Below are 25470 nucleotides of genomic sequence, written 5' to 3' on the forward strand. Positions count from 1 at the left end.
TGGGTAGGGGCGTTAGGGTCGAGTTTTACTATGACACTGCGTCGAGTCGCCACATATCCAGGCCAAACAACTATGCCTGGAATCCGTAAAGGGATTCCCCCCCCCCCTAAGAGAGGAAAAAAACACACACACACACACACACACACACACACACACATACAGACATAGTGACACCCTCGCGGGGATAGTCAGGGAAGCTTCCTGAGACCTTAAAACGTCGAGATCTGATGAAAACTCGATTTTTGCAAAACGGGGTAAAAACAATAACTTTCTAATTTTTTTTAATTTTCAACTTTTTTAGTGAGGAGTTAAAAAACGTTGAAATTTGTTGACCACGTCCTTTTCTTAGCTATCAGATCGATCGCCAGAGTATTGATGTTGACAGTTCATCGTGGTTTTTGCAAGAACCCAAGGGAAGCTATTAAAAAAAAATAACATAATTCATTTAAAGCTGTAAGATTGACGGCGGAATATGGAGGCGTAGTATGAAGGTCTACCTCTGTTTACAAGCGGAAAATGTTTTTCATGCTTGTAAACTTTATCATGTGAAGTTTGTATTCTCCCTTAATATCCCTTATTGTCCGTTACTCTAGGATATTTTTCTCTCAAAAAAAACTTGTGCTTCTTATATAAGCAGGTTACTAACTTCACAACAGTAACAATAAAGTTTTAATTCCAAAAATTATGTAATTTTCAAGCTATTAACTTGATGTGGATAATTAAAAAAGTAATAAAACGGCTTACTAGCTGTAGTTTAACTTCCGTAATAATACGTTGTATACTGATCGAGATAATACTTTTAAACTTCCAAGGGTGAAATTCAATAATTTTTGAAAAATTGGGAAGTTATAAGTTGCACTTCAATTTTCGAAAATCAAATTTTCATCAGATCTCTAATCTTTAAAGTCCTAGGAAGCTATTCTTGCTATACTTAACTTACTCCGATTGGTATGTGACGTCTGTTGAAATTAAAAAAGTGTGTGTTTGTGTATTCAATTCTAGTTCAATATAAATATAAATATCTCACCATTTCCCATATAAAGACTCTTTGATTATAGTAACATTGTAGTTGCTCATTGACGGTATTTACAATCAACTGTTCAACTTTATTATAATTAAAGCATTCAAACCCAAAAAAATCTAAAATGCTGACTAAATATTTGCTGCCACTGAAAAATGATAGAACATTAATTTCCAGCAAACAGTCATGAAAATGTAACAGATTATTTTAATAAAGTTTTCTTACAATAAAGTGCGAGTGACTGAGAGTTTTAAATTGATAAAATTAATAATCCAGTCAACAAGCCTTTGATATAATGTACATGCTAGAATGTCACGAGCTAGAAGAGCTTCTTCACAAATATATTTATGCCGGATCGCTTCTCCTTTTCTTATAAGACAATAATTGGTTAATGACCAAGCGAACTTTTTCTGGTCAAGTCCCAGATGCTCTGCAACTGTAGACAATTACAAAAATAAATACAGCTCATACACGAAATCTTATTATTATAAAAAAAGCGTCATACCGAAGTTTGACAATTTCATGTCATCAACATCAGCTTCATTATCCGTATTTATAATGAAACTTATTTCTCCAATTAGTAAAATAGCAGATAAAGTTTTCCAGATTGATTCAGCGGCATCATCAAACTCCATTAAAATCATAATTTCGTCGATTTTCTCAAATATATTGATATTTTCTCGATGATAATTTCTTTTATCTGACGCACATCTGTTCGAATAGCCACTAATTTTATCTCGAAGGTAGCGAAGTTTTCTTTCTGGTGGGAGTTTGAAATCATGTAGTTTGCCTCTTGCCTCCATCGCATCATAAAAGTAATACAAGATACCAAAATTTGACCTATAGCTGAAAGATAATACAGAATGTTTGTATTTGAAATTTAATTATTGAAAAAAATTAATAGTCCGAGAGCCCGCGACGGTCAGACCTTCGTTATTTTATAAAATTTGAAAAATTGACCGTGTATATTTCTAATACACGTATAAACAATACCCCACTATGAAATTTAAATCACGGTCGCTTTGAACTGTAAGAGGTTGTAACATTGCATTTTGGACTTACCAATGGACATACATTGTATTCATGCTCGTGGAGAAACCTAGTGCACCGGCCATTGTCAGTTTATTTTGCAGACACATAGTGGTACTATTAGCCATTGGGTAAAAAGTTTTTGATAAGAGTGAGAGAGCAGACCTCTAACGGTGAGTCAATCTCTGACTTTACAGCCGCTAGGATCTCGTAAGAAGCTAGGGGACAAATACCAACAAGATGGATCCGGTTGTATCAGCGAAAACGGGGTTGGCTCAGTTAGTTAGTCATTGGTCTGCGAGTGAGTTGGTTGCAAATATTTTCTATGCGGTGAGCATTAAGTTTAAATTATCGCCAGTAAAGACCAGGCCACTGTACTGCAACCGAAGTGTCCATGAAAAGCCATCCTACTGAGGACGATACTATCGCCAGAAATTGTAACGTAAGGCAATGATACTCCGCTTGTAAGCTTAGTTGTTTTGTCTAGATAAATTCAATTAAATCATATTAAATATCCAATAAATTCAGTCAGGTATTTGCCGCTATTTTGTGGGGGTAAATCATTCCAAAGAGACAAGACCTTGAGAATTGCACGACTCATGATCCGAAGCATCAGAGAGTGCTTTACGATCGAAAAATTATTTTTGCTTTATTTTGGCAACTATTTCCATTATTATAGTCTTGTTAGTTCACGGAATCAAGATATTTTGCATATTATTGTCAAGATAATTTAATGGAGATTAATTTGACACTTTCCAAAAAATCTTTCTGTCCATCATGTATGAAACCTTGAAAACTCTGAAAACACTGTAACTTTCGAAAAAATGCATTAATTGAATCAAATTTTTTTTTAAAAAATTCCTGAGGAGAATTGTAGGTCACTGAATGCGAATGGTTAGATAATTCAGTGTTGTTCATGTACAATAAATAAAATAAAAAAGCAAGAAGACTGTATATCTATATATATATCCATGTAAAATGAACATGGATGGTGATATTTCTATACATATTATGTATGTGTACATTTATTCCACCAGGGGCGCCTGTGCATTACCTTCCTAGTACAGCTGTTTTTTCGGCAACTAATTTTAAACTTGTTTTTTTTTTATTTTTTTTTTTTTAAATATTTCATAATTAATTGAGCATCATGAGTCGTGCACTTTTGGATTTTCCAAACTTTTTTTTCTTAATTTCGTTTTAGTTATATTGTTAATTCGGTAAATTTTATAACAATCAAATTCAAATTCATCTTGTCCGTCAACCAAGTATCGTTCTAATCACACTATTTTATGTCCCAGTCAATTTCACTTAAGTAACCACGATTCACTGCGTTTTGGGCTCAAGACAATTTATCCCTGACAACTCATCTCTGACAGTTCATCCCTGTAACGATTCATTCTTACCCTTAGGTTAATTGATACAATAGTAAATAATATTCAACAACACTTTATCGCGGATTATAATCCTAGAGATAAATTTAATGAATGAAAATAAGTCTTGAGGTAGTACTACCGTTACCACAAGAGTCAAATCCCAAAAAATAACCTTATTTGGTTAACGTAGTAGATTTTCCTATACTAAATTACGTTGGAGAAGTAGAGACAGAGACAAATTTTGAATGTTTTTTATTAATAAATATTTTCATATGCTCGGAAACCATACTGATAGTTATTAAATATGTTCTAGATGTTATTTTCTCTCGTTGTCTCAATTTTCATAAGAATCTGAACGTCCAGTTTTGTGAAATAAAATAAAGTCTGTAATTTTCCATAAGGATCAATGGTAAAGGTAAAAATATGTCAATATTAATATCTTTTTTTCAGGACTCGCCAGGCTTCCAAAAATTTTACTGCTTAATTATGATATTATAAAATACCGATATGCCAAATTTCATTAAATTCTGAACACAAATTCTAAAACCGATAGTACTACCTTAATCAATTACTGTAATGATTTCGAGTGAAGAGATCTTTTTCAGCCAATAAGAGATAAATTGTCGGGAATAAATTGTCAGGGAAAGAATTTTCGCAGGAATAAATTGTCAGGGGACGAATTGTCCGGTATGAATTATCGGGAATGAATTGTCTTGGGCCCAAAACGAGTCACGATCGTGACCACGTATCTGGGTCCTCTCATACCTAGGAAAAAGAGCTCATCCAAAAGGAATTTCGATTTCAAGAGGCTAAGTGGCCTTCTAGCTTTATATGTCACGGGAATTTAAATTCGAGTTCCCGCGGCATCTGTCCTTAGGTTTAGCTGCTGGTCTAAAACGTCGCCAGAAGAGCTGGTCAAACGCATCAAAGTCTTATATATCTTATATATCTTATCTATCTATATAAAAGAAAGTCGCGTTAGTTACACTATTTATAACTCAAGAACGGCTGAAGCTATCGGGATGGGACTGCTACCATTCGACGCAGAATTTTTCGTAGATGGTTATAGGCTATTTTTGGATTTCATCAACCTTTTTACATTTTTTTTACGATTTACTTTTATACACATTATTTCCCGCTAATAAAAATAAAAGACTCTCATTTTTCATTTATTTGTTTTTAATACGACTTTCTTTTGTATTTATTACATTACCTTGATATTTAATTGATTTAACGTCATTTAAAAAAAGTTTACGAAAGAAAGTTTAAGATTCCTACAGTATCGACATTGAATTTCTGTCTTATCGACTATTGTTGGTGGATTTTCTGCGATATTGATAGTGGGTTTTGTGTTCTTTTTTACCGACTGCTGGAGATTAGCATTGATTTGGTGATCGATTTTTACCGTTGGGGATTATCATCGATTTTTATCGACTGTTGAGGGTTGTCATCGATTTGGTAATCGATTTTTACTGACTGTTAGGGGATTATCATCGATTTGTTAATCAGTTGATTTAAGTCGAAATGCTACCACCCCAACAGCAGAGCTGATATCTTTACCGTCTATCAGCTTTGGTGTTGATGTGATATGCACTTATTTGATGTGATGATGAATTTTGTATATATTCAAATGACTTGTAGTATAAGTATATGCGAGAAATTTCGATACTTACGCCGCTCTGGTGGGATGAAACGGAGGTGTAGGTATTGAAGTTTATTTACCGATTTGAGATAAGTATTTGTCGATAGTTCGATGTTAACTGGTGATATATGTTATCGACTACAGGGTATTAACAGTCGGTTTGATACCGAATGATGCTCTGTTTTATCGATATGGGGTAAGAGTTTTTTTAATTTTAACGTTTTTTTAACCCCTCCTCTCTCTCGATCACATTATGTTTTTACGTCATCCGACAAGTTTGAACCTGTTTTTGGCGTCGGTGGGAGGGGATTTTTGATGGGGAATTATACTTACTTGCCTCAGAATATCAGTCCTCTACTTGCAGTTACTTGAATCAGTCGTTCAGTTAAAAAAAAACTTGTGTCTTTTGTTAAAAATATTTGAAATTGTGTATTCAACAGAAAATCAAGTAAGTCATTTAATTCATTATTATATTTTATGACTAATTGCTATTATTATTATTAACTATTTTCTATCAATTTTTAGCTTAATAATTCAAAAATGGATTTGAGTGCTATCAATAAAATCAACAACTTACCGAACTTTTTACCAACTGAAAAGTTTAAAGAACTGCAACTGAACAAGATTTATCAAATCACGGAAATTAAGAAAGTCAATACAAAATATAGGCCAAAAATTTTAGGAATTGTGGAAAACAAGTTTTCAATCTTCTTCCCGAATCGAACCAACCGGAAGGTTATTGATAATGAAGAGCAGTTAAGTTTACTCATCGATTTGTCTTCAGCAGGAGCTTTACTTGAATTATTTCGGAACAGCTTATCACAAGTTCGAATTTCTTATTAAACCTTCATAATTGAAAATAAAATATAAATAAATTCAATTAAAAATGTTAAAAAAAAAATTAAATCTTCATAATTAAAAATAAAATATAAATAAATTCAATTAAAAATGTTGAAAAAAAAAAAAATGTACTTATATATTCTTAAAAAAATTATACTTTAAAAAAATATAGGTGAAAAAATGAACAAAAAAGAATATTTTTTTTTATTTACAACATCCACATCTTGTTACAAAAACGTGAAATTATTTTTTTCTTATCATCTAAATCTTAGTTTATAATAATCTTGGTTTTTTAACTGTTTTTTTACATATTGAAGATTTATAACCCCATGGTAAAGTATCTGTACTATTTTCGAGTAATTGACGTTTATCGTCTCCTCAACTTGAATAACACATAATTTTTTTTATCATATAAAGTAGTTGCTAATTTTGTTTGCTTTTTTTCTGGAGGTAAAAAGTGTTCTGGACATAATGGCAAATCTTTATGTGAATCATATAATTCTTCCGTATATTTCAGATCAACCTCGCGTATATACCCAAAACCATCGGTATTATTTAAAAATTTATCAATTTCTTGATTAATATCAAAATTCAACTCAACTCATTCAAATGAGTCTGTTGGTAAAGGCATACTCATAGATGCACCATACAAATTATTAACGTCGAAATACATTAATTACGATTCCGGTTTATTTGAATCAAATTTATCACCCATATATCTATTATTCGCTAATGCATACCTATTTGTACACTGAGAAACATCACCTCTGATACCTCTTTTAACGAATAACATAATTTCTGGATCATCTAGTAATTCTAATTCTACACCAGTATACTTTAATATCGCACCAAAAGCTAGTCCTAGGACTGTATAATAGTGCAAAGGATCTAAACTATATGTATTCAAGTAATTACTTCTAAAATTTTCAAATACATCAGCTAATAGAAGTACATCAGTTTTAAGATACAAATCAGAATATTCTCCTAATGTTTTTAAATAAAATTCTTTCCATACTGATTGAGCAAAAGCATATTCTTCATCTGATATATTTTCGTTCGATAATTGAGAATAAAAATGTTGAATTTCAAGTAACTGTTTATCATTTAATTTATCATTACTGCTTATGTACTCATATGGAAAAACCTCTTTTCTAGTGACTAATCTAAATTTTTCTGGATCATCATAATGAAGTTTAGTTATCTTTTTATCATCATCTTTTAAGTTTGATGCTATTTTATTTAAACTTGAAGCCATAAATTTAAATGAGTCTATGAATCTTAGATTAACGCATGTATTTTCAACATACTTAGTAAAAGGAATATAACGCTCTTTATTGATTGGTAATATTTCAATTTTACCTTTGAGATTTGCAGCTAAAGACTTTGTTATAAAATGAGAGTCATAAGCAGACATATTATGGAAAACTACTGGTATAGTATGTGATTATTAATAATTTAAATTCCATGATAAATGAGCAGGCCCTCTGTAATATCCAGTAAAATGATTATGATCATAACATTTATCCCGAGAATTTATAATTGACTTTTGACAAATATAGCAAATATTTGCGCGTTTATGATCTTCTAATTGCTGTTTCGTTAAAGGTTTCATAGGTATTGGATTTTTTAAGTATGAATCTACTTCAATTGCAAAATTTTTAAGTTTACCCACAAACCAATCAATGCAATTTTGTGAACGATTAATTTCAAATTTAGATAATTTATTATCACAATCACAAAAGCGGTAAAATGCAATGCTATGAGGAATATGAGTATCTGTATCATCATCGATGGGTGTCAGTGTACATTCTAGATCTGCGTAAATAACAAATGGTACAGTATCCTGATTTTGAAAATTTTTAAATTTTAAAATTTTATTTTCCTCTGTTGGAAATACTATGTGAACTTTATTAATTTTTAAACAATCTTTCCTATGACGTTCAAAAGATTCTCTTATTTTGAAATGATTTAAGCATCGATCACAGAAGAAATGTTTCTTTTCTGATTTTGTTACACTACTTCTTACTAAAGCTGATAAATTATTAATTAATGCAAAATGATAAATCAGTTTATAATCGTCATAATCATCGCTCTTCATATTTAAATTTATATTACTTTGTATCATTAAAAGATGAATTGTTTTTATATCAGAATTTATAGACTTACTTAAATACACCGGAATTATTACACATTCATTAGATTTCTTATCAGATTTCTCATTAGAAAAATCTGATTCTAAACCGTATACATCAATAGATAAATTGTTCATTTTTTCAAATTTCGCAATATCTTTAATTTTAATTGGAAAATTATTTCCATCGTATTTAAGTACCTCACTAAAATGTGGATAAGAAGTAGTCCTTTCTCCGTGACTCGTCCTTGGAGGGTAAATAGCAGCTACAACACACTACAGGAAGCAGTATTCATCAAAGTTTTCAATGTTCAAAACTGCATGTCGGTTGATTATCTTCTCAGGCATCCTCACAAAAGTTGAGATTCCAGAATGAAGAGGTTGATATTTCGACATTGTAATCACTAAATTTGAGAATTCTGATAAACGCCATCCGGATTTTTCTTGACAGAATTCTTCAATTTTTCTTATCAAGGCATTGGTTACGTGATCTATGTACCAGTCAGCAATGTCTGTAGATGCTAATATTTCACGACTTTGTGATACGAAAGATTTGATTTCTTCTCTATTGGTGGTTGGAATCTGAAATTTGCCAAAAAATTCAACGTTGATTTTTAAACTGTTCACTTTATTTAACATTTCTTGAACTTTTGCACAAACAAGATTTTCAGAAAAAGTCAAAAATTTCCCGACATTTTTAAGAGTACGGTTAATAACTGAGCCAGTATTAATGTTATTGGAAAATGCATTCCCAAGAACTTGCCATTTAATAGAATTATTTTGCTGATTTAAATCCCCACCCGCAACTTCACCATTCAATAGTAAAAACTGTTCACTATACCAATGTAGAAGGGTAATCTGTATTTTAACACTGCGTTTCACATGCACACTCGTCTGAGGGTCTGATAAAATAGTATCGAAGTAGTCAATAGTTTCCTGACAAACTTCAAAACACCGTTCATATTGTTTAGCACTCACTAAGTTAGATTTTAATTTGTTATAAGATTCCAACACTGTATCCACCAGGCTGTGAATAGCTTCTATTATTTGTTGAGACATATTTGCAAAAAAATTTGCAAAAACAACTTAATGCTAGTATAAATCACTAACAATTGTTAATAATTTGCAAAAAAATTTGCAAAAAATTCGCAAAAACAATTTAATGCTCGTATAAATCACTAACAGTTGTTAAATCAAACTTTTTAGATCATATGAAATATGCTAGATATGATTCTCTTTTCTCCTTGTTAAACTTATTACTAGCTTCCAACAGTTATGATGATTTAGGAGTTGTTTGTTGTTCAGATTGAACTTTCAACATTTTCTGTCTGACAAGTAAAGAATCATTATTTAAATTTTTGAAAGTTTCAATGTCCTCGTCACTTGTGTCACGAAATTTATTATAAAATTATAAATAAAGATTAACTATAAAAGTGTAAAATAATACTTGTTTTGATTTATCAGTTAACGGAGAATTTTCTTTATCAGAGGAACTGGAAATAATTTTATTTGAGGCTATTCTCTTAAGTTCTTTGTTATTGCGCGTAATTGCTTCAGATACTAAATTTTGGGAAGAGGTTGTCTCGATTGTTGTCTGCTTCTTCACTTTTAAATTTTTTTTGTCCTTAAACAGAAAACACCCGTATCAGAATATTACGTATGAAATTAATAATTACTTTTAATAATTTTCTGAATTCTATTAAGAGCGTATAAAGTGTTCTGCAATAGGGTTACCGGCCCCCCACCTAAGGTTCTCAGCGCCGCCAATATAAGTCTAAATTTAAAAATCGAACGTCACTACAATATCGATACATGTTAAAATTGTATGCTGACGACATCAAGTGGATTTGATGTAACATAACAATTCATAAAACAAAAAGCGGTAAAGTTCAACTAAGTTTCGCAAAATGTCTCTTTTTTCTTGTAAGCAATTTACTATCAAAATAAGACATCTAATTGCGAAACTTCTGAAATGATTTTTTTTTTCTGCGCAAGTTTTACATAAAGAAGAGTAAAAATCAGAGTAATTATTGATTTGAAAAAAAAAAAATAAATAGTAGAAAAAATTAGAATAATTTTAAACAAACTGATTTTCAAATTTGTTTAGAAATAGTTCTATCTGTTCTACTAATTTTTTGTTTACTCCTGGCAGAAAAATTTGTTCAGATGAAAAATTAATATAAATAATAAGCGCAATATCAGAAGCAAGCAGGTAGGCAGATAAAAAATGTTGATGTAATAATATATCCAAAGGTATTATACAGCTTAGTGTGAAAAAACGGTGTAAAATTTCCTCGAAGTGAATTATTCATCGATGCAAAAATGTAAAAATTTAATTTTCTCTCATACAGAGACAATACATTGAACACATTACTTAGAATAATTATTTCACTGAGTCATTTCCACTACACTAAGTTAAAATCTTTTTTATAGTTTACAAATAAATTACATTTTTTATGTGCACATTTAATAAAGCAGCATCACTTATAAGCTTAAAGATTTGTTGATATACACATTTCTAGCATACTATATTAAAAAATAATAAAAGCAAATACGGAAGCATTCAAAAAGTGATCATATGTTGAAAATACATTCTATCGAAAAAATGAGCCGTACTAACATCAAAACTAGAAAGTTTTGATAGCATACACGCTTTTGAATGACTCAAAGCAAGCCCATTACTTTCTAAGAACAAATAACATTTTCAAAATATAAACATGACACTAAAAAAAGAAGCTGAACTTGTATCAAAACTTGAAAATCTGATCCTACTCACTACTATCAAACTAAAAGCAAGCTTAATAGTTTTGAAAACATGGAATGATTGTTAATAACAGAAATTCTATTAGTAAAAAGCCGTACTTATATCAGGACAGAAAAGTTTGATAACGTGGGCTTTTATAAAACTTATAGCAAGCTTAACAGTATTGAGTAATGAGTAGGACCAACATTTTCATAATTATTTCAAAATAAATAGTGAAATGTTTTACATTACAGCAAAAATATTGATTTATTCAATATTTTTTTTTTAAATAATATAAAATTACATTTTTGATAGAAAATGTCTCTTATGATTTTTTTGTACGACTAATACTTCCACTGCAATTCTAAAATTAACATTTATGCTAGGATTCAAATTTTTGTAAATGATGAAACTCTCAATTTTGAAATTACGGCTTTCTTATAGGTCCTGAGAAAAATCATAAAAGAAATTTTTTTTGGAAAATTAAATTATAAATAACTTTCATTTGAAAATTTTTTTGATCCGACTAATAATCTTGGCGATGGACTTGAAACTTTTTATCTTTTAATGGCCTAAGTATGTAATACGATATTTTGCGCAGAGGAAGGAAAGTAGGACATTCTAACCCGCGGGTTAAATTGTCTTCCGAGTATATAGCGAGAGTGACAAACACGCAGATCGTGATATCCTACTTTGCTCTCTGGGTCCGAAATATTCTTTTTCATTTGAAGAAAAATGGCCATTCGGCAGCCAAAATAGAAGTAGATTAAAAGTTCAATAAGAAAAATAATATATGAAATTCATTTTACCAATAATTCGAACGATTCATTATTTCATTCACTACTCTATACTTATCGAAAATAATAGTGCTCCAAACTATCGAAGTGATTTTTTTCTGGCTTTATACATTCTTCTTCTATAATGTGTTGTGTCCGTAGTTATGACTATAGTTATCTGAATAAATCTTCAGCGTTCTAACTGTTCTCATATAAAAAAAAAAAATATAATTTTAGTTTAAACTCGATTTATTTTTAATTTTTAAAAATTATAATATTTGCCTCGTTCACACTCAAGATATTTCAGCTCCATTCTGCTTCCGAACTTAATTTTTGACTAATTGATAAAAATTTTAACCTCGCAACATTACAAAATACTCCAGCTTTATTCTGCTCCTAAATTTAGATTTTTAAATTTAATTCTGCTGTTACATTCAATTTTTTACTCGGTAATAAAAAATTAAGTTTTCTCACGAGAAATTAACTCGCCCAGACAATACTTATAACCAATTACGTAAAAATCTCAAAATAGAATTTTTAGAAAAATCACCTGGTTTACATGACAAAATACTCCTGCTCAATTCTACTTCCAAATCCAATTTTAACTTAGAAATAAAAATTTAAGTATCCTCAAGAGAAATTATCCCGCCCAGACAATACTTATTACTAATTACGTTAAAATCTCAAAGTAATAATTTTAAAATAATCACTAGGTTCACATGACAAAATACTCTAGCTTAATTCTGCTTCCAAACTTAATTTTTGACATGGTAAAAAAAAATTTAAGTCTCCTCACGAGAAATTTACCCGCCCAGACAATACTTATGATCGACCACGTTAAAATTTCATAGTATAATTGTTCAAAATAATTACGTGTTTCACATTACAAAATACTCCAGCTTAATTCTGCTTTCAAACTTAATATATCACTTAGTTATAAAAATTTTTACCCAACACCCGAGAAAAAATATTTATAATTATATATATTTATATATAAATTGGTGATACATGATTATATATGAAAAATGGCCAAATAGAATCATATTTAATCATATATAATTATATATAACAATATTTAATTATATATTTATTACATCTAATTAATTATTGGTTTAATTTTATGGATATAGTATTTAATATGGTCCTACGCAATTCTCTGTAACTAATTATAATGCAAAAAAAAAATATCTAGCTATAATTTTACGGCTATAACACCAGCGGTCACCCATCCAACTATTAACCCTGCTCAATGCTGCTTAATTTTAGTGATCTCCGTGCGTCTTGAAGTTTCTGTCTACTGTACTGCTGTCTTAGATGACAATGATTCTATGATCTACATAATGTATCATATGAGTTTATCATAAATATAATATAAAAATTGATTTTATAATATATTTGGATAGTCATAATTCATAATTTATTTATTTGACCGAATCTCATTATAACACTTATTTAAATAATAAAATAAATAATGATTTTACTATTAGGTAGTAGCAGAGCAAACCAAAACATCTCATAGAAAATGTAACAAATTTTGTATTTCAGAATTATTTAAACGTAATTATAAACATCATTTTACACTTTTCGTGATTACCAAAAAAAAATTTTTTTTCAAAGAAAACATTTTTATATATGTTAATTATATATAAGCATATATAATTATATATACTTATATATAATTATATATGGGATTATATATAATCTTGGATGGCTGTATATTGCTCCATATATAGTCATTTATAATTATATATGATTATATATGACCTCATATACAATTCCATATATAATCATGTATGATTATATATAACTATATATAATTATATGTGGAACTATATACAATCTTGCTTGGCTGTATATTGCTCCATATATGGTCATATATAATTATATATGATTATATATGACCTCATATACAATTCCATATATAATCATGTATGGTTATACATAATTATATATGGAACTATATAATCTTGCTTGATTTTATATTATATATAATATATATATATATATATATATATATATATATATATATATATATATATATATATATATTATTATATATAATTGTATATGGAACTATATATAATCCTGCATGGCTGTATATTGCTCCATATATAGTCATATATAATTATATATAATCTTATATACAATTCCATATATAATCATGTATGATTATATATAATTATATATGATTATATATAATTGTATATAATTATATATGTGATTCCATATATAATCATATATAGTCATATATGATTATATACAATTATATATGAACCGTAACCAATTTGGCACCGAATATTAATTTTTTTTCAAAAACTAAATGCCAAAAAATTGCTCATGAATTGCTCTTTCGATATAAACAATTGCTCCGCTGCTATAATTAATAATTAATTAATTAATCGTAATTAAAAAATCAAAATTTAATTCCCGATTATTTCTAATTGTGAAGACTTATGTTAATTGTAATAAGTGCCAAAAAATTGCTCATCCTTTTTTCTATTGGAAATGATAGTTATTTTTTTCGTAAAATCGTTTTTAATTAATTAATACTATAAATACTTATATTGCACCTTTAAACCTACGAATGACAATTGTGACGTCATCATCGCGACAATTTGAAATTATACAGTAAATTTTCTTTCTTGAAATATCTTATACTAATAAAGAAAGTCAGTTTTGTTTCTCCTATTCAATATTGACTCGAAAAAGGTCCGCATGTTAAAAAAATATTAGTAACTAATTTTACAAATTGCTAATTAAATAATTAACTTTTTTAGGATTATTTGTTTATGAAATCAAAAAAAATAATTTTATCTATACAGGTCAATTCTTTATTTTTATTTCATTTCACCATAATTTAGTTTTTATAATATAATAGATATTATCAAATTAAAACATAAAATAACAATGAAATTTTAATATTAGTTGATTTAGAATTACAAGGGTTAGATTTTGAAACCAAGTCATCAATTTTTACCCAATTATTGTTGATCGATCTTGTATAAGCTACATAATGACCGACTTTATTCAAATATACTGGTGGGATAAACTCTACTACACCAAATAATAAGTAATTTTTGTCAAGTATCTTTAATTTTGTTGGAATACTACGTAAGTTCTCGGTTAAACGTTGATGAAGTTTTGAAAGAGAAGTCAAAGGTATATAAAAATGACTTATGTCTAAGCTTAAAAATACATTATATAGTAAAAGTAGATTTTTGGACAGAGTTTTGTGAGCACGACCTGCAGTAAAGGGATGATTCTACCTTTAATGCATCTGAAACACTGTCCTGTAATTCAATAATCCAATAATTTCAGCATCATAAAAATAATTATTCTTTCATAATTAACCCTCAGGGTACGGACTATAAAAAAGTTACGTTCAGTACGGACATGGGTTAACCTAACCCGGCGACTTTGATTGGGTGTATATCGAGCTGTACTTTGTCAATTTGAATAAATTGTTTTTTCATTTTGTGTGAAATTGTCTCAAAAATATGATAGAATTGTCAGATTAATCATTTAACTGATTGAAAAAAAATTATAATGAAAAATGTGAACGGGTCTTGAATTTTTTTGTAAAAAAACGTTTTTTTTTCAAAATGCTGTAACTTTTTGAAAAAAAAAAGATATTAACATTATATAACTCGCGTTTGAAAGGTAAAAAGTAGTTCTTTCAAATATTCATAACCGTTTTTTGATTTATTCCAAAAACTATATTTTTTTTGAAAAATGAAAATACGCGTTTTTTCGAGTTAGCGAAAAAACGTTGTTTCGTTGATTTATGATGATAAAGGTTAAAAATAATTACTTTGAGCGTAAAAAAATTGTTTCTCAGATATTGTTGAGTAGTATCATATAAATAAATACCAAAAATAATTGTTAAAGTCGAATATTTATTATCAAAAGGTTACAAAAGTCATATTACATAGTATTGCCGCACTCGCAGCACAGTTTCGCTACGTGCTCTTTACACATCGCCTTATGACATCTAAGACACTTATAATACGTTTTTCGGTCAAGGGAACTTGGACATAAGTTGCATCTCTTTTGCTTTGGAAGTCTATTGTCGACAAACTCATCGCGAATGTCCATTTCTTCTGGCAACTCACGAGAATCCAAAAACTCTTCAATCGTATTTCGCAGACCTATCCTCAGAGTAGGTGTTGCCAATCTTTTAATCAAAGTAGGTTTAACTAATTGCAACGCCAGCTCTCGAAGATAATCGAGTCGTTTCAGAGGTGCATTGAATTGATTAAGATTGTATAAAATAAAAGAATTAACGCCAGCCTGATCGAGCATTCCATAAAAAGATCTAACAGGCCATCTACTTGTCTTGCGAGCTGTCGTGTATTGATGACATTTAAAATCATAACAATCGGTGCCGCCTTTGGTCTTGTTGTAGAATTCAATCATTTCCGGTTTTCCACTTCGTTCATCTATTTTACCTGTTTGATGTATCGACGATAAAACTAATACAATTTTTTTTTTCTTGGGATTGTATGACAGTAAGGTTTTTTTTTCTAAGTAACAGAATCTAATATTCGGAGTATCTTTGGATAAACTTTTGAATTGAGCAGGAATCTCTCGTTTATTTTTTTTTTATTGTACCTATCAAAGATAAATTGTGCTCTTTTTTCATCATTTCTACAAGGGACAAAGAGGTAAACCAATTATCGCAAGTTATATTACGTTCGGTGTTGTACAATGGCTCGCTCAATTTGCGCACGTAATACGTAGGAATCGGTTCGCCTTCTAATCTATCAGTAACAGTTCCGCAGTAAGGGATCGCATTGATCATATAGTGAGTGCTTGCATCATTCAAAGAAATGATTTTTAAACCATACTTGTCTGGTTTAGAGGGGATGTACATTTTAAAAGAGCATCGACCTCGAAAAGAAAGCAACTGCTCGTCAATAGTGGTATTTGTGCCGGGCTCGTAGTTGTCCATACAATTTTTAATAAATATTTCCCAGATCTCTCGTATGTGTGTGAATCGATCTGTTGCTTTCCTTTCGGCTCGAGTATCTTTATCATCGAATCGCAAACTTTGAAGAATAAATGTAAATCGATTTCTAGACATTGTCGCTTTGAATAAAGGCATAGAATGGATTCCCCACCAATTAATAGTTTTGCACTTGCTCAACTTATGCACTCCGGCATAGTACAATAAACCAAACGTAGCTTTCAATTCTACTTTATCAATTATTTTATGTACTGACGTATCTAATCTAACGTTATTTTGTCTCATCACAGTTATTTCCCTTTCAACTTGCTCGTTTGTATGTTTGACGATGATATCTAAAATTTCATCGGTAAATAACACGCTCCAAGCTTCGAGCGGTGTTTTAACACGTGTCGCATTACCTTTAGTTGATGGCGCGAAAGATTGTTGTGACTGCGATCGACGGCCCCTCGATTCCGGAGCAGAGATTCCATTTGTGCCCGCTCTTAGCATGCAGGTATGAAGGGCGGCCGCGTTTGCGCGGCGGGGCGCCTCTCGGAGCAGCTGCTTTTTCTTCGCCTGACAGTGGCTCTCCTTCAGATTCTGCCTCTTCTTCGGCGTCTGTTTCAGAATCGTGGGAACTTTCCTCTTCCGCATCTACGGCGTCGTCGGTGTCAGTGTCGTTCTCTGTAACGCTGTCCTCCTCGTTTTCATTGTACAACTCCTCCAAAGCAGCAACGCTTCGAGTGATTCGACGCGTTGCCATGTTTTAATGCGTGTTCTGTAATAAAAAATTACAAGAAACAAAATTTAATGAGTTATAATTCACTACGAGCAGCAAAGATTTCGATATAAGACATACGTTCAAGTGATTGAGATCTACTACAATACTTCGCTTACACCATGTACAACGCGTTATTTTGAGGTTAGAATCTACAAAATTAAGTAAAGAGTACGTATTCTTACTTACCTTTTTATTCCTCAGCGGCAAACAGACGAAAATTAAAACTTTATATTTTTGAAAATTTTGGATTTTGTAACGTTGGATACGGACTGGGTGTACCACACCCGAACACAATGTTCATATGTGTCTAGCTCGGACACAAAGCGGAGACTGACTCTGCCGCTTGGGCCTCTAATAGTGTGTACCTATAAGTTTTTTCCCCCCCTGGTCCGGACCCCCATCGCCGACTTCTCTTCGTATGGCGCTTCTTTCAAATTTCGCTCGGGTTACGGTAACCCAGTCCGTACCCTGAGGGTTAAACATTGAGCCTAAATAGAATAACCATAAAAAGTTTGTTTACATGGACATATACGAATGTAACTTAATACATTACTATAGCTTGTCCTCATAAGAACGATAATCAAATTGTCGCGACGATGACGTCACAATTGTCATTCGCAGGTTTAAAGGTGCAATATAATTATTTATAGTATTATTATTATGCTTTACTTGTATACCTGTCGATTTTTACAAGGCTGATTCCTCTTTTTCTCCTAGCTCTACGCTTTTTCTATTTCTCATATTGGACTCAGCAAGTCCCACCCGACACTTTATTTCTACGTTCAATTTTTGCGGCTGTGGACCGACTTGTGCTTTCTGTACCGTATTCACCCTGAACCTCACCTTCTCAGGCTGTTGGAACAGAATCATGGGGAAATCACAGAGGAAACCCATGATAGTACAGTCAGAGCTGGGCTAAGTCTACAGTGATTGATAAGAAACTCTTCTTTATCGACCACTGGAGCATTAGGCCCCTCTTCTAGTATGCAGAGATCCCTCGCGCTAGCCAACGCTGACTAAAGTGGTCATCCATTCAAGTTGTTGCTTAAATGTGTGATCGCCCAAGTCAGACGTGTGCCGCCCAGCTATCTCTGCCACTTCCAGAGGCTGGCAACGTAACCTAACGCACATAGTTTTAATTATAATCACTGAAAAATATTGGTGCGTGCTGGGATCGAACCCGGGTCCCACTCTTTCGAAAAGCGAGCACTGAACTGACCAGGCCATTGCCAGCCTTCTAATTATTTATAGTATTAATTAATTAAAAACGATTTTACGCACAAAATAACTATCATTCCCAATAGAAAAAAGGATGAGCAATTTTTTGGCACTTATTACAATTAACATAAGTCCTCACAATTAGAGATAATCGGGAATTAAATTTTGATTTTTTAATTACGATTAATTAATAAAGTATTAATTATAGCAGCGGAGCAATTGTTTATATCGAAAGAGCAATTCATGAGCAATTTTTTGGCATTTAGTTTTTCAAAAAAAATCAATATTCGGCGCCAAATTGGTTACGGTTATATATGATTATATAGAAACATTTTTTCTCGGGCAGCGAGATACAGATTTGCATGAACGATAGTTATCACCGACCACGTTAAAATCTCCAAGCTCGATTTTTTAAATAATCACCTGGTTTACATGACAAAATATTCCAGCTTAATTCTGATCCTAAATTTAGTTTCTTACATCTTTTAAAGTTATAAAAACTTTCACCCAGCAACGAGATACAGATTTATCTAAACGATACTCATTACCGACTACGTTCAAATCTCAGAGTAAAATTTTCTATTTAATTAATCACCTGGTTCACATGAGTAAATACTTCAGCTCAATTCTGCATTCACATTTAATTTTTTACTCAGTAATAAAAATTAAAGTTCTCTCACGAGAAAGTAACCCGCTCAGACAATACTAATTTTCAATAGAATCTCAGAATAAAATTTCGAAAATAATCAACTCATTCACATGACAAAATACTCTACCTCAATCCTGCTCCCAAATGAAGTTTTTCACTTAGTAATAAAAATTCTTTCTTACTGACGAAATACACTTTTCTAAACGATACTCACTACAGAACACATTAAAAAGTCTCATTAAAATTCTTGAAATGATCACCTGGTTCACATGACTAAATACTTCAGGTTGATTGTGCTCCTAATTCAATTTTACACTTAGTCACAAAAATTTTTACCTAGCAACGAGTTACAGATTTACCTAAATGATACTTATCACCGACCAGATTAACATCTCAAAGCAAAATTTTTGAAGTAATCACCTGGTCCACATCACGAAATACTAGAGCTCAATTTTGCTTTTAAATTCAATTTCCCACTACGTAAAAAAATTTAAGTCTCCTCACGATAAATTAACCCCCCCCCTCCCAGACAATACTTATCACAAATTACGTTAAATCTCAAAATAATATTTTTAAAATAATCACCTCATTCACATGACAAATTATTCCAGCTTAATCCTGCTCTCAAATTCAGTCTCTCACTTAGTCATAAAAATTTTTACCTAGCGACGAGATACATATTTTCCCGAACGATACTCACTACTGAGCACGTTAAAATCTCAAAGTAGAATTTTTAAAGTAATCCCCTGGCCCACATGACAAAATACCGCAGCTCAATTCGGTTTTCAAATTCAACATTTTACTTAGTTATAAAAATTTTCACCGCTGGGTGAAAGCAATGAGATACAGATTTGTCTAAACGATACTTATCACCGACTACGTTAAAATCTCAAAGTAAAATTTTTTAATTTAATTAATCACCTGGTTGACATGACTGAATACTTTCGATCAATTCTGCTCCCAAACTCAATTTTTCACTTAGTCATAAAGATTTTTACCTAGCAACAAGTTACAGATTTACCTAAACGATACTTATCACCAACCAGATTAAAATCTCAAAGCAAAATTTTTGAAGCAATTACCTGGCCACATGACCAAATACTAGAGCTCCATTCTGCTTTCAAATTCAATGTTCCGTTTAGTAAAAAAAATTTAAGTCTCCTTACGAGAAATAAACTCTCCAGACAGTACTTATCACCGACCATGTTAAAAATTCATAGTATAATTGTTTAAAATAATCATATGGTTGACATTAGAAAATAGTCCAGCTCAATTCTGCTTCCAAACTTAATTTTTACATGGGAAATAAATTTAAGTCTCCTTATGAAAAATTAACTAGCCTAGATAATACTTATTGCTGATTATGGGAAAATCTCAAATTAAAATTTTTAAAATAATCACCTGGCCCACATGTTAAAATCCTCTACCTCAATTCTGCTTCCAAAGTAAACTTTTTACTTAGTGATAAAAATTTTTACCTAGCAACGAGATACAGATTTTCCTAAACGGTACTCACTACCGACCACGTTAAAATCTCAGAAAAAAATTAAAAAATAAATCACCTGGTTCACATGGCAAAATACACCAGCTCAATTCTATTTCCAAATCTAATGTTTAACTTAGAAATGAAAAGTTAAGTCCCCTCAAGAGAAATTAACCCCCAGACAATTCTCATTACCAATTACGTTAAAATCTTAAAGTGAGAATTTTCAAACAATCACTTGGTTCACATGTCAAAATAATGCAGCTGAATTGTGCTCCCAAACTGAATTCTTCACTTGGTTATATAAAATTTTTACCTAGCAACGAGATAGAGATTTACCTAAACGATACTCACTGGCGACCACATTAAAAACTCTAAGTAAAATTCTTGAAATTTTCACCTAATTCACATGACTCAATACTAGAGCTCAATCCTGCTTTCAAATTCAATTTTCCATTTAGTAAAAAAAATGTAAGTCTTTTCACGAGAATGTAACTCGCCCAGACAATACTTATCACCGACCACGTTAAGATTTTATAGTAGAATTGTTTAGAATTATCACCTGGTTGACATTACAAAATGCTGCAGCTCAATTCCGGTTTCAAACTTAATTTTTCACTTAGTAATAATAATTTTCTCCCAGCAACGAAATACAGATTTGCATAAACGATAGTTATCACTGACCACGTTACAATCTCCAAGTTCAATTTTTAAAATAATCACCTGATTTACATGATAAAATATTCTAGCTAAATTTTGCTCACAAATTCAGTTTACCACTTACAAAGTTACAAAAATTATAACCTAGCAACGAGATACAGATTTTCCTAAACGACACTCAGTACCGACCACGATAAAATCTCGAAGTAAAATTAAAAAAAAAATTACCTGGATTACATGGCAAAATATTCTAGCTCAATTCTAGTTCCAAATCCAGTTTTTAAATTAGAAATAAAAAAAGTCTCTTCAAGAAAATAATATGTCCAGATCACCATGCGGATGGCCTAACCTCCAAAACTGAGTACGATATAAACATGCTTAACGAGGACGCTAGCAAAATTATTGCTCAAGTAAAATTACACGAAAAAGAGTCACTTTGGAGCGAAATCTGTCTCAACTTGTCATTAAATACATCCAAAGACAAGGATCAAAGTAACACTACTTCAGAGTTGGATTCTGAAGCTTTAAGAGTAGAAAATGAGTTATTAAAGCAATTAAATAGTGGATTAGTGAGTAATAATAATTTCATGCGTGGCCTAATTGAATCTAAAGAAAAAAGTGAAAAGAGTAACAAGACTTTTGCCCAGGCTGTTAAAACTAAAACAGTGATTCCACCTAACATTGTTATTAAATCTAAAAATAATAATGATAAGGCTACTCTTGATTCTGTGAAAAAGAAATTGACTCATAGCACCTCAATACCAATAAACAAGATAAAAACTGATAAAAATGGTGCGGTTACTGTTCAGTGCAAAAACAGTGTAGATGTTACGCGCGTGAAATCTATACTATCTGAAAAAATGGGAACTACTTATGATGTCAACACGAAATGCCTAAAATTACCTAGGATAAAAGTAGTTAATGTAGACACAGAACTAGAGAAAGAGGATCTAGTAGATGATATCTATAACAGAAACTTCCTCGAATGCGATGGAGGATTCAATGTCTTATCTGATCATAAAAACTCATTCAATAAACGTGTGTTGATACTCGAGCTGTCAGCTGAAGCCTATTGGTCATTAAAAGCTAATGGTTTCTACTTGTATATTGCACGCCAAAAGTGCAGAGTATTTGATATTATTGATGTCAACTTATGCTTTAAATGCTGCAGGTCAAATCACAATCACAAGAAATGTGCAAATGACGTTAAATGTGCGTTTTGTGCGGGTGATCATGATTCAAGGAAGTGTAAAAGTGAAGAACTTAAGTGTATAAATTGTACGTACTATAATGAAAAATACGGCAAAAACCGCTGTACTAAGCATAAGGCGACGGACACTGGCAAATGTGAATATTTGAAGTATAAAGTGAACAAATTTGTTACATCGTCTGATTATCCTACTAATCCTAGTGTACCGACTTAATTATGGTAGATGGTGAAGAATTAGAAAACGACTTTAATATAGAAATACTGTGTGATAATATAGACGATGTAAACAAACAGTTTAACCTTGATGATTTAACAATTGTTAGCATAAACGTTAGAGGACTAAATTCAAACTTTGAGAGGCTAGAATGCCTTTTAATGAGGCTAATAGTGAAGCCAGACATTATCATTTGTGGTGAAACTTGGAATCTTCAGTGTTTTAAACCATTTGCAATTGAAGACTACAACATATACTACAACAATAGTCATGTGAACAAAGCTGATGGTGTTGTCATGTATGTAAGAAGATGTATAGATCACTCTGTGATAGATGAGAAGATAAATGGAATTAAATTCCTGTCAACAATAGTGAAAGATAAAAAAGGTAAAGTGATAAAAGTGACTGGAACATATAGATCACATGATATAAACAAAAATGAATATGTTAATGCTGTCAAGTGCTATATTAATAGTAACAAAAAAAGTACTAATCATGTCATAGCTGGTGACTTTAATATAAATTTAATTAGTCCGGATAAAATAGCTGATAGATTCCTAACTAATTTCTTAAATTGTGGTTATATTCCATATTTTAACTGTGTCACAAGACCTAACCCTACAGGCAAAGGTGGCTCTTGTATAGATAATTTTTATATAAAATCGGACATTAAAAATATTAAATCATTCAGTCATACAGTGACCTTCACTGACTATTTTTCTTTGTTTGTATTGATTAATATAAATAAAAACGTGAAAGAATGGTTGCCTATGCAGAGCATCAACTATGACAAATTGAGTCTTATAAGTGATCAGGTAAATTGGAGCGTTATATCACGAGAACAAGAACCTAATACTGCAATAAATATTCAATCTCTTGTTAAAAACTCTTATAGAGTGACGAATAAAAACAATAAATGTACAAATAATATGAGGAAAAGCTGGGTTACAAAGGGAATATACATATCATGCAAAAAGAAAGAACTTCTATATTTATGTTGGAATAAGGATAGGAGTAATTCAGCTCTTAAGGCCGAATATAATAATTATTATAAGATATTAAATAAAGTTATTAAAAATGCAAAACAAAATTATATAAAGATTCAGGTAAAAAAGTTCAATAATGATAGTAAAAAAATGTGGGGTTTTATTAGAATGAATTTAGGTCAAAAAAAAGGTAAAATGAGTAATATTGAGTATTTAGTTAATGAAGATAACAATATAACTGATAAAAAAGAAATTACAGATATTTTTGTAAAGTATTTTAGCAACATTGGATGTGAATTGGCATCTAAAATAGATAATAAAATTAAATATCAAAAGAAAACATATGAATTAAACCAGTTTAGTATTTTTCTCAAGCCAACATCCACTGATGAAATTGAGAAAGTTGTTAATAACTTAAAAATCAAAACTGGTGGAGTTGATAGTATCAATAGTAAAGTCTTAAAGTGTTTAAATAAAAAAATTAGTGGTCCGCTTGAACATATATTTAATATCTGTTTTAATAAAGGCATCTGGCCAAGTGCTTTGAAAACCGCGGAAATTATTCCAGTTTTTAAAGCTGGTGATAAATTTGAGCCTTCAAACTATAGGCCAATTTTATCAATATCCAATGTTGCTAAAATAATGGAAAAAATTGTATATGAAAGATTAATTAACTTTGTAAACAAACATAAAATTATATCTGATAGGCAGTACGGTTTTGTCAAAAGCAGAAGTACCAACGATGCAATCAGCTTTGTTACTGAATACGTATGCAAAAATCTTGATACAAACTGCCCAACTGCGATAGCTTTCCTCGATTTGGCAAAAGCCTTTGATACAGTTAACCATTCAATTTTGCTTGAGAAATTAGAAGCACATGGAATAAGGGGTTGTGTTTTGGAGCTTATGAGAAGTTATCTTAGCGAGAGATATCAAAGTGTAAAAATAAATGATAAATTAAGTGAAAGGATGCTTGTTAAAATAGGAGTGCACCAGGGTACTAACCTGGGACCACTGTTATTTATTCTATATATCAATGACATTTTCAAAGTTATCCCGAACGGATCCCTTGTTTCATACGCAGATGACACTGCGGTACTGTGCTCTGGCAAAAATTGGAATGACGTCAGATCTAAACTTAATTATTGGCTAAGTAATTTAAATCTATGGTTGTGTAGTAATCAATTATCGCTCAACATTAATAAGTCCTCTTTCATAACTTTTGGTTGTCATTTTGACAGTGTACCAAATGAATTTGAACTGAATATCAATAACACAGGTCAACAAAAAAAATATTTTTTTTGGGTTTCTGTTCTCTTGCTTAAATTCTGATTCTAGACACTGAAAAACACTTAAATATTCATATTTAGTTCATAAAGTTTGCTTTGATCTGATTTATGACGATAAGTATGATTTAATTCATTCCATGAACAAAAGATGGCAGCACTTTGATTAACCCGAAAGTAAACTGTATTATTATTTGTAAGAGGCACAGTAGTGAATGTTAACTTGTTTATTACAGCTGTAACAACTATATTTGTGTATGACTCAGTTGGAAAATGGCATCAAAACAGTGTAAAAATGATGTTGATTCATTTTGTTTTATTTGCGGTGAATTTATTAAAGTTAGAAGTAAAAAATTCGCTTTATTAACAAATTTAAAACTTTGCGAAGCCTATGAAGCCTATTTTAACCTGAAAATCAGTAATCAAAATGAAAATTGGGTGCCTCACTTCGCCTGCGTTAGTTGTAAAAATACTTTAGAA

The 25470-nt window shown here is 31.0% G+C and overlaps 1 protein-coding gene across 1 annotated transcript; it reads right to left on the reverse strand.

The window, feature by feature from the left end:
- Positions 1–893: 893 nt before the first annotated feature.
- LOC123268111 (neither inactivation nor afterpotential protein C-like) lies at positions 894–5334 on the reverse strand. The gene is made up of 5 exons (XM_044732992.1): positions 5329–5334; positions 1527–1867; positions 1247–1457; positions 1028–1169; positions 894–959 (listed from the first exon to the last, which is right to left on the reverse strand). Exons 1-5 carry the CDS (start codon positions 5331–5333, stop codon positions 909–911), a joined length of 750 nt encoding a protein of 249 aa, XP_044588927.1. The 5' UTR covers position 5334; the 3' UTR covers positions 894–908.
- Positions 5335–25470: the final 20136 nt, after the last annotated feature.

This window comes from Cotesia glomerata, linkage group LG6, assembly GCF_020080835.1.
Source record: "Cotesia glomerata isolate CgM1 linkage group LG6, MPM_Cglom_v2.3, whole genome shotgun sequence".
NCBI lineage: Eukaryota > Metazoa > Arthropoda > Insecta > Hymenoptera > Braconidae > Cotesia > Cotesia glomerata.

Bases quoted from the DNA above. Each gene is read 5' to 3' on its own strand.
- LOC123268111 (XM_044732992.1), bottom strand. The intron at 1,170-1,246 runs GTAAGAAAACTT...ATCATTTTTCAG, and splicing joins TCAGTCACTCGCACTTTATT to TGGCAGCAAATATTTAGTCA. The intron at 960-1,027 runs GTGAGATATTTA...TAATTTCAACAG, and splicing joins GAGTCTTTATATGGGAAATG to ACGTCACATACCAATCGGAG.